We start from the raw sequence: 11,126 nt of genomic DNA on the forward strand, positions 1-11,126 counted from the left end.
TCATACAGTGAAGCAAAAAACAACATATAACAGAAAAAAGGAATAACATTACATGGCATTAATTTTCAGTCTCAAAATCATCTAGCTGACTAAAAAGATCTAAAACAAAACAAGTTCACTAACTTCCAAATATCAACAAGCATGTTTGCAAAAACTGACCCTTTCTGTCTCTGTGTTTCACAAGTTATCTGACCAATCGTACTGTGTCTTTTGTATATTCCATAATCGCCAAGACAGCATAATACGAAAATAAAAAAAGATATGCTATTCCTTTTTAATGCAGCAAATAAAATCCAGAGTGGACAGTTGAGTGCCATCCGATATTGTAGCTAGCTAAAATCCTGAGAATCATCTAATATTTTTCCCTGATTCGAAAGCTTTTGCTTATCAACCGGTATTCCTACCTTTTTTACAAGCATGCCCTTCACATTCTTCACCAACTCGTACCTGTCAACATCAAGCATTAGGCTTCCACCTCAATATTACACTGATGTAATAATTTCTTCGAATCTTCCAGTCTCTCATTTCCCAAATACAGATCCATATCATCCATTGAATTGCCAAGTTTGCTCTCAATAATTGTTTTAACGTCGCAAACAGTTGAGGCAATGCTGATTTCTATTTTTACTAGTTCGGGTTTTGGCATTATCACAGGAATAAACAACTTCTCTACACGATTGAAAACCATATGAATGGTTGATCCACCATCGATGTTGTAATAACCTAAGGTTTTGTCAACTTCAAGAAAATTATTTTCATGGAAAAGAGAGAACCTGTGCGTGTTTATTTTCTCTTTGGTCCCAATCCTAGATTTGATGTCACGGATAGTATCATTAATCCTTGAATAAACCATAATTGTACCTTCAATATAGGGTCTCTTCATCAATAAAATCCTTGGGACTGAATCTTCAACATAAGCATGAAGGGTAGAGTTCTTGATAATGGGGTAATCGACTAACTTCTGTTCGTCCATAAGCCTTACACCTTTTATAAATAGTTGCTGAAGACATTCCGGTATGCCCTCCTTGTCATGTAATAAAACTTTGACCTTTCCGATACTATCTGATTCCTTAACTTTTAAAGCGACCGTTTTAATGACCTTCAAGTAGATTGTCATCTGCAAGAGGATAAACAAAACAAAATATCATTCATAATGGCGTAATTTTCGCCAAGAAAATGAAATTTAACGTGCATTAACATGTATTGCGACAAAATCATTAAAATGTACCTCTACCCCTCCATCAAGGATTTGCCAGTCCTCCTTACAAGTAATAACAACTTTCTCAACCCAAAACACATCTTTATTAGTATGGACATGTGAGAATTTCAACTCTTATACTCAAAGGAACTCTTTCAGTTCATATTTATTAGTAAATATGACGGCAAAGAACATATGTCCACCATGGATTTGCCAGTCCTTCTCCTCCTCCTTCCTCTTCTTCTCAATTTGTAAAGACTATTCCCTAGGTTCCATCAAGAGAAAGAAAAGATGACATACAGGCTTCACAAAAGAGAAAAGGACCAAAAGAGGTTCAAGAGAGTCAAGATAGTAAAAAATGAATGCTCCACCAAGGGGAACAAATCGTTGAGCTTCACGCATTCAGAATACCAACTCCCTTTAAAGCTTCATGTATGAAATGGTTTAGAGTTTGGAGAAACTCATTCAATCAAGGGCAGATAAGGATTACCAATTGCAAAACACCAATAAGAACAGGAGGATGATAATTACATTTAAAATGAACAGTCAAGGCCTAAACATAATTGATAAATTTAGGTTGCCCTATATATGTCGGAAGACAGAAGATCAGTTACTTTGATAGTATGGTTACGAAAGTGGTGAAAAGACTCAGTGATTGGCATGGTAAACTAGTCTCTCCAGGAGGTAGAATGGTGCTAATCAAAAGTGTGATTCAAGCTGATACGCTATCTGCTATTTGTCCTTCTAAAAACACTATTGAGCTTTTGGACAAACGTTTTTCCGGATTCTTTTGGGAAAATATAGGAGACCGAAATAAGTACCATCGAAGCTCCTGGCAAAAGATATGTTTTCCTACTGAGGACGGCGGGGTGGGAGTTAGGAGAATAGAGGACATAGCTAGATCTCTCTATCAAGAGATGGTGGAGGTTGAGAACTCAATCCTCCTTGCTTGCTTATTTCCTTAAGGCTAAATATTGTTCTAGACAACATCCTGTGCCTAAAATGAAGGATAACATTGACTCCAAATTGTGGAAACACATGCTAGCTGTAAGAGATGATGCTGAAAGAACTCTTATGGAAGATCAACTCAGGTTATAGCAACATGTGGTGGGATAATTGGTCTGGCTTGGGTGCTCTTGCCAACTATATTCCTAATATTGGTAGAAATGTCAAACTTCCTGTGAAGTACTCTTTTTCTCATGGTATTTGGGAGAGTCAGAAAATCAAGGATATATTCTCAGTTACTCTAGCCTCACAATTATATCAAGTCAATATAGGAAATGCAGATCACGATGATGACCCTGTTTGGATTGACACGCATGATGGCAAATTTTCAAGTAAACCAGTCTGGCATATTGTTAGACACAAGAAGACTATTATCAATCAAGATTTGGGCAAACTGTGGCATAAGGATATCCCTTTTAATGAAGTTGTGACAAGCATTGGTATCAATTCAAATGGTACATGTTATTGCTGTTAAACAGCCAAGGTAGATTCCAATATCACACTTTTATAGAAGGTGACAATGTTTCTTATATGGCATAATGGATAAATATAATCTTAAACTTAAACCAAATTATAACTTTGACCTTAAACTTTGATAGTGCACAAATATGAGCTTTAACTATTTAAAACTGCATAAATATGACCGCCGATCCTATGTGGCAAAAAGCGTGTTGTACACACAAAACTGGGCGCGTCGAGCTAAAAATTTGAGCGTTCCAACAATTAAAAAAAAAAGGATAAAATGGCTATTATGCCCTTACTAATTCTTCTTTATATATTTAAATAACTTTTCACTATTATTTTTTCATTATTTTCAGCTCAAAGATGAAACTATACTAATAATAAATAAAAAAATTATAGTTTTAATAAAACGTTATTAAATTAAAGTTATTAAAACGTTATTAAAATGTTATTAAAACGTTAGTAAAATAACATTATTAAAACGTTATTAAATTAACGTTACTAAAACGTTATTGATAAAACCTTATTAAGGACAATAATAGTAGTTTATTAAATTAATGTTATTAAAACATTATTAATAAAAGATTGTTAAGGGCAGTAGTAGTATATTAAATTAACGTTATTAAAACGTTATTAAGGGCAGCAGTAGTAGTATATTAAATTAATGTTATTAAAAAGTTATTAATAAAATGTTATTAAGGTGAAAATTTTATTAAAATATTATTATTATTATTATTATTAATAATAATAATAATAACAATAATAATAATAATAATTAGTCGTAGTAGTAGTAGTGGTATATTGATAGAAGCGATAGTAGTACCTAATATGTAGAAATAGTAGTATAATAACAACAACAACAACAACAACAACAACAACAACAATAATAATAATAATAATAATAATAAACAAAACGACATCGTTTTAACTTATAGAAGCAAACCGACGTCGTTTTAAGTTCTAGATCAAAAGTCCTTCCAGTCAACCTTTTTAATGACGTGACACCGTATGATTGGATTACATATCCACGTAGGCGCAAGTGAAACTCACGCATGGAGATTGCAAAATCGAAGGTCATATTTGTTCAGGTTTTGAATAGTTTAAGGTCCTATTTGTGCACTATCAAAGTTTAAGGTCAAAATTATAATTTGATGTCAAGTTTAAGTTCATATTTGTATATTATGCCTTCTTATATTTGGAAGCACTTTGAGCTTCTTTGGGAATCATGCACCAACACAGGCCAGTGGAAAGAATTTGAAGCTTTGGTGGTGTTGAAATTATGCTTTTAAGCTGGAGTAACTTTATTTTACTGCTTTAGTAGTCTGAATACCTAGTTAGAAGTTGGTCAGCTAATCATCTCTAATTTTTAGGAACTACTTCCTCCGTCCTAAATTACTCATCCCAAATTTTTTAATTTGATTTTACATTTTATTTGTCTTTTTTCATTAATCAAGACAAGACAAATTTTTTTTCATGTTTTACCCTGTGCATTATTTACTTTTTTTTTCAAATTAAATTGTAAACATCATTTAATAGAGGCACTATGATAAATTAGGCATGTTATTAACTATTTTTCTTAATTAATATGTCATCTCAATTTGAGACGGATAATTTGGGACGGATGGAGTAGTTAAGTAAAGATATGATTCTACGGAGATATTCTAGTATAATGATTTTATTTTAACTGTTTTTTAACTAAAAGTTTCCTACAAACGTAGAGCTCAACAAAGCTAAATAATCCCTTTGATATCAATCAAGGGTGGAGCTACAGTCCACAAAGAGTGGTCAGATGAACACCCTTCGTTGGAAAATTTTTTAAAATACATAGGTTAAATATAGATATATATGTTTATATACATTCTATTGAACACCCTTGATAAGTTAGAGACACGCAGCCTAGCGGTCAAGGGTGTGCAAATCTGCGTCGGAGATGCAGGTTTGATTCTCACTGGCCGTAATAGCTGTAATTTTATTCTCCTTTTTAAAAAAGGGAGCAGGTCCTTTGGATCGGGTCACATAGACCCAATTCTCTTTTAATAAAAAGGGTCCAACATTACATTATAAATAAAAAAGGCCAGCTACCCAACTAGCCAGAAAATCTGATTTTTTTATTAAAAAAAAAATTAATGAACACTTTTTCTTTTTAAATTAAAAAATAATAGATTAAAGGTAAAACCTAACTCTTATACTTCTCCTTCTCTAACCCTTCACTTCACCACAATCTTCTCTACTTATTATTTAAAAAAAAAAATGAAATTCTTTACTCCTTTTATCATCTTTAATACTAATTAATCAACAATTTGGTGTTAAAGTCTTCAAGCTTCAACGAGGTATCATTATAATTTTTCTTCAACGACTATTGGAGTGTGAATTGCTAAAAGGTATTCTTTAATTCTTCTTATCTTTTAGTTTAGTGTTTTTTCCCGTTAAACTTGCTTTTGTATAAATTTTTTTTTATTTTGGACTAAGTAATTTAAGAATATTTCTAATGAGTGTATTATAAAAACATTTCAAGGAATGAAGCGTCGCCGAGTGCACTTGTAATTATATTTTCTAATCAAGCTTTTATTAATAGAATTTGCTTTGTTGACTTTCTTTATATTATATGTTTCAACTTGTTATTCTATATGCTTTTTTTAATGATTAGTTTGGTTCAAAGATTCTTCTTCTTCAATATACGATTTACAATATTTATTAGGACCCGCTTCTTTTTCTAAAAATATGAACACCCTTAACCAAAATGCTGGCTCTGCCATTGATATCAATGTGGTACTTTTTTTCTTTGTTAATTCCCTAATTATTGAAAAGCAACAGGTGGGATATCAAAGCAAATAAAGTTCACAAGTCAGTTCTTTTATTTTATAATTGTGGTGTCTGTCACACCCTCTTTACAACCAAAAAAGATTCGTTTTAAGTTTGAAAGGATTTTTATTATTAAAGTGACAAAATATTGAAAATTTACTTTGAAAAAGGATTATTTATATTTTTTATTCAGAGTCACCACTTGGCACAAATCGAGTGTGCCAAGTCACCTTTGGAAATCCTTTTCAAAACAGTTTGACTCTAGAAACTGATCCGCGAACAGAGATTTCAGATAAAGAATTCTGTTAATCGAGAGGAAGGTGTTAGGCACCCCTCGATCCCATGGTTCGACCACGGTCGCTTGGTGGAGCGTATCGATTAATTTGACATCACGAATGTATACACCACACAAAAAAACATAAAACAATCAATCAAACACACAAAAAGAAAATAAATCCAAAATATAGTGATCAGTCTAATTATACAGTCCAAAATAAAAAGGTACTGAAAAGTAAATCTACACTAATCCTAAACTACTCTCCAATGCTTTACCCGATGCCTCGGGCCTTTATCATGAGCCTCCTTTGTGTACATGATACTTCGGTCCATTTCCCAACGAATAAGTACAGTGTGGCCTCGGGGCATTTCCCGATGAATGAATCATTTGATGAAATATAACAAAAATGGAGAAATCATTTAACACAGACATTCACACATTCAATTATATAGAATTCTACGAGTTGTCTACCCCGAGCCTACTGTTTGCCTACCCAGCTTGACCTATCATGACATTATCACATTCAACGACATCAATGAATCAAAAGTAAATTAATGCTTACTTTTATCGATTTTTCAATTTTCGTCCCCCTAATCATTCTCAACATGATTAAACCAATTCAATACGCAATCCACCAATCAAATTTCCACATCCAAATCCAACATTAACTAACAACACGAAGGTTCAAACATGCCAAACACATACACACAACAATCGCAATATCAACACATCACATGAGGATAAAATAAGAGAAGAATAGAGTTGAAGAATTGGACCTCAATCGACGATTTTAATATATCGGAGATAGAATTGCATCCAAAAGGCCTCAATTTGAACCTGGATAGCCAACAACTCCAAACTCGGTATCGTAAATCACAAAAATAGAGAGAAATATGGACTGAAATTCGGTGAACCAACCAAACTCAAACTAGAAATCGCGAAACAAAGAGAACCAGATTGTATTTGGGGAAATCTGAGATGAAGGTTGAAAAAATGAATTTGAGGTGAGGAAACGGGTTCGCCTGTCGCCATTTTCCAGCGATGGCTCGATCAAACCAGTTCGCTAGGTTATAGTGGCCTATCCGGAGCTCCGATAAGAGTCTCGACACCAGAACAGTGACTGCTGATGGAGCACTGATTTTCACTCAATTTTTCTCTCTCCTTCGATCTCTCCCTCTCATAATTTTAAATCTCTCTCGATTCCCTCTCTTGTGTGTTTTTCTATGTGTGTGCCTAGCTATGTGTGTGATCTCTAAAAAAATGAAAAAAAAAATAGAGAGCATCTACTATGTGGAATCTTTTTATTGTTAAAATGGAAAAAAAATGGTGAACCCAGAAGAAGAAAAAAAAGTGTATCCGTCCCTTTTCGTCTGTGTGTGTGCGTGAAAAAAATGGTGAGGTCCAAGTGATTTCGTGCATATTTGGTTAAAAGGAATCCAAAAGAACCTGAGGGGGTGGTGACGTGGGGGTAGGGGTAGTGGGGTAAGTGGTTAGGATAAAGTTTGTTAAGATAAGTTTAGGGATTTAATTTGTTAGGGATTTATTGAATTTTTGTATTTTTTGGGGGTATAATCACACGGGGTAGGACACATGGTAAGACGAGTCTAAAAATGAATAACTTGAGTTTTCGGGCGGAACAAAATTAAGTGTCTACATCATGCCCCCTTTGAATGTAAACACGAAGTGTTTTCAGACAAAAAAGTAGACAATGAGACTAAATTTTGACCTGACCATTATTTAAGGAAAGAAACAGAAGGAAGAAGAGCAAACGGATCTTGACTTAGGACATCCTACCTACCCAAGTTATGAAGGAATCAATTGACACGCATCTCAAAGGGTTGGAAGAAGAGAGACTATACCGAGTTGAAGAGTCGAGTGAGGTTCCATCGAGATTCCGGTCCGTGGCTCTGTCATTACATCAAAAATGAAAATTACAAGTTAAAACATAAATGAAATTATAAAATCCTATCTATGCAGCTTCTTTTGGACTCTTGACTTGAGTTTCATCACCCTATTCTTCAGGCGGGCTCCTGACTTGCAATTTCTTCAACTTGTTGCTTGACTTTCAATTTCTTCAACTTGTTGTTTGACTTTCAACTTCTTTAACTTGTTGTTTGACTTTCAATTTCTTCACCCTGTTCTTCAGGCGGGTTCCTGATTTGCTATTTTTTGATTTGTTGACTTTTAATTTCCTCATCTTGTTTCTTGACTTTCAACTTTTTCACCATGTTGCTTGACTTTTCATTTATTCGCCCTATTCTTCAGGCAGGCTCCTGAAATCACATCAAAACTAAAAAAAAAGAATCATCCCAAACAAAAATTATTATAAAGAGATTTCATTTGCCAGGAAAGCGAAGTTCCAAACACAAGATTTACATTTGCCTCAATTTCTCATCAAAGGACTTTTGGGAAAGTCACATCTTATAGGAATCAAAGGGAATGACTCGACTAAATGGTACGTCTTATAGGAATCAAAGGGAATGACTCAACTAAAAGGTACATCTTATAAGAATCAAAAGGAATGACTCGACTAAATGTACATCTTATAGGAATCAGGGGAATGACTCGACTAAAAGGTAAGTCTTATAAGAATCACAGGGAATGACTCAACGAAAAGGTACGTCTTCTAGGGGTCAAGGGGAATGACTCAACTAAAAGGTACATCTTATAGGAATCAAAGGGAATGGCTCGACTAAAAGGTACGTCTTCTAGGGGTCAAGGGGAATGACTCGACTAAAAGGTACGTCTTCTACGGGTCAAGGGGAATGACTCGACTAAAAGGTACGTCTTTTAGGGCTCAAGGGGAATAACTCAACTAAAAGGTATGTCCTATAGGAATCACAGGGAACGACCCGACTAAAAGGTATGTCTTCTAGAAATCAAGGGGGATGACTCGACTAAAAGGTATGTCTTATAGGAATCACAGGGAACGGCTCGACTAAAAGGTACGTCTTCTAGGGGTCAAGGGGAATGACTTGACTAAAAGGTACGTCTTATAGGAATCAAAGGGAATGATTCGACTAAGAGGTACATCTTATAGGAATTAACGGGGATGACTCAACTAAAAGGTACTTCTTTTAGGAATCAAGGGAAATAACTCGACTAAAAGGTATGTCTCTTACGAGTGAAGGTTCAGTTTAAGAAGTGTATCACCAATGAAGACTGAAATCCCTGGACAAGAAAGCGTGTCTTCGAGGGATATAGGATGATGATTTTTTTTACCATGATTTGATTATCAAACTTGTGCAACAACAATGTTTCCTACATTTGTAAAAGTGAGGCATTGTAGCCCTTGATATTTATGCTATGAAGTCCCTTCTTTGAAGGTAATATGTTTCCTGTTTCATCTAATAAAACTTGTGAGTTTAAAACATGGTGGCTGGTTTGTGGCTTTAGCTTTTGCGACGATCGCTCTTTCCCTTGATAGATTTAACCTAGCTTCCAACCATTAGCATATATCATTGACTTATTAAATCATTAACCCAAATTCAGATTATTAAGAGTGACTGAAACAAACACAGTATCTCTGCTTTGCCATGCTTTTCAGATAGACCCTTTGAACCTTGGTATTTTCATGAGTTCCCCGACTTCTCTATCGACAAAACTTTCTACATGCCTCTTTTTTTGGCTCACAATTATGTCTCTTTCATATGCTAGCTTTTGTCCTGCTTTGTGCAATTAAAGAAGATGGTAACCAGTTTTGAAATCTTTTCTCACTTGTTTTGACACGGACTTGACTCAAAGACAAGAGACAAAATGACAATAATAAATTTTTCTTATATGGATAACTGACTCAAGAAAATAAAATGAAGATAAAGAAAAGAAAGAAAATAAAATGAATGTCCCCATTTGAAATAAAGAAATGAAAATTTATCTAAAAAAGACAGTCAATTCTAATGATTATGCCATGCATTTTGGATTAATCCGCCTGATCTTTTCATCCACACTTTCTACCAATATTTGTTGAGTTAATGGCCTTGAAATACCTCATTCGGCTAGTGGCTCCTTGAAAGGTTTTCGCCAACAAACCTCTTTCTTTCTCTAAGCTCACCATTACCTCAGGGTGTTCATGAGGGTTTTTCACCAATGAGATTCTCTTATTTTTATCTATCTCAACTCACAGTCGTCTTATGGTGCCTGTAAGGGTTTTCACCATTAAGACTCTCTCATTTTTATTTCTCTCAACTTACCATCATCGTACGGTGCCCGTAAGGGTTTTCATCGATAAGACTCTCATTTTTTTTCTCTCTTGATTCCTTATGCTGAGGAAGATAAGTAGTACCCAAAATACATCACCATATCCATTGTATACTTAGCCTTAACATTCTCAAAGATTGATCTGAAGGTTTTTCTTTGGTTGTAACTTGGCTTTAGGATAAGGTTAGAAAGAAAGGAAGACATGAAGCCCAAATGACACTTGAAGTGGCATAGGACTTACAACTTCTGGAATCGACTCAAATAATAAGGATTAACTTATGCCTCAGTTTTTTTTAACTGGGAAATTCTAAATTTTTTATTTGGTTGGACCGAGCCCAGAGTAGGACAGCCTACGTATCTCACCTTCGAGAGAGGAGAATCAGGTCATGCGTAGTTCTGGCGGCTTGTTCTTTTTTTGCTTAATTCTGACTTGTTTTTCTTTTGACTCTTTTCTTCTTTGTGATTATTCTGACTCTAATTTTCTTAACACTCTTTTCTTCCTTTTTGGACATATTTTTCTATTTTTTTTTGAAATTTTTTGACTCTATTCTGATTCCAAAAGAGGTGTATGAAAGAAAATAAAACTAAGTCTCAAATGGGATAAATAAAGGATGACATAATGTTTGGATAGCAGAATGAAATGCCTTCATCATATCAATCTTTGAAAATACAAGTACATAACATGCAATTTGAAAGTTGGAGATGAAGATCATAGGCGGCATCTTTTACAACATTAACTTTGATTGAATCTGTGCGTCGCTACTTCTTATATGCTTTTCTAGCATACAACTCCACCTTTGTTGTAAATTCTTTACATTGAATGACTCATGATTTTGTGGAGCTGATTTTCTTTCTGTCCCTCTTGATATAGGATCACACATCTACTGTTTGACCTAATTGAGGCATGCCTTACAATTGATGACTAAGTTATTCTTGTGATTCTCAAAATAAATGGCCTTAATTTTCAAAGAAGGCTTGAACTTGTCACTAAATGTCTCAACAATCTACCTATTTTCTCAGATGCTCTCTTTTTCTAACTTTAAACCTCTGATTCAATGTTCATGCTTAAAATGAATTTTAAGATCTAGCTGAAAATTCCATTAGCATGTCATAATCACTAGAGTCAACATAAAATGTACTGTGGAAAGAAAACAAAAAAAAAACATATTTAAAACACAAAGGAAA

The 11,126-nt window shown here is 34.3% G+C and overlaps 1 protein-coding gene across 1 annotated transcript; it reads right to left on the reverse strand.

Moving 5' to 3' along the window:
* Positions 1 to 463: 463 nt before the first annotated feature.
* LOC107865152 (ubiquitin-NEDD8-like protein RUB2) lies at positions 464 to 1,600 on the reverse strand. Its single transcript, XM_016711488.2, has 2 exons — positions 1,499 to 1,600; positions 464 to 1,117 (listed from the first exon to the last, which is right to left on the reverse strand). Exons 1-2 carry the CDS (start codon positions 1,598 to 1,600, stop codon positions 464 to 466), a joined length of 756 nt encoding a protein of 251 aa, XP_016566974.2.
* Positions 1,601 to 11,126: the final 9,526 nt, after the last annotated feature.

Source organism: Capsicum annuum, chromosome 3 (assembly GCF_002878395.1).
Source record: "Capsicum annuum cultivar UCD-10X-F1 chromosome 3, UCD10Xv1.1, whole genome shotgun sequence".
NCBI classification, from domain to species: domain Eukaryota; kingdom Viridiplantae; phylum Streptophyta; class Magnoliopsida; order Solanales; family Solanaceae; genus Capsicum; species Capsicum annuum.

What these genes read in the sequence shown, in the direction of transcription:
- LOC107865152 (XM_016711488.2), bottom strand. Translation starts at nt 1,600, where the DNA reads ATGCGTGAAGCTCAACGATTTGTTCCCCTTGGTGGAGCATTCATTTTT. An exon ending in TTTTCTCTTTTGTGAAGCCT is followed by an intron (nt 1,118 to 1,498) that starts GTATGTCATCTT and finishes ATCCTCTTGCAG; the next exon opens with ATGACAATCTACTTGAAGGT.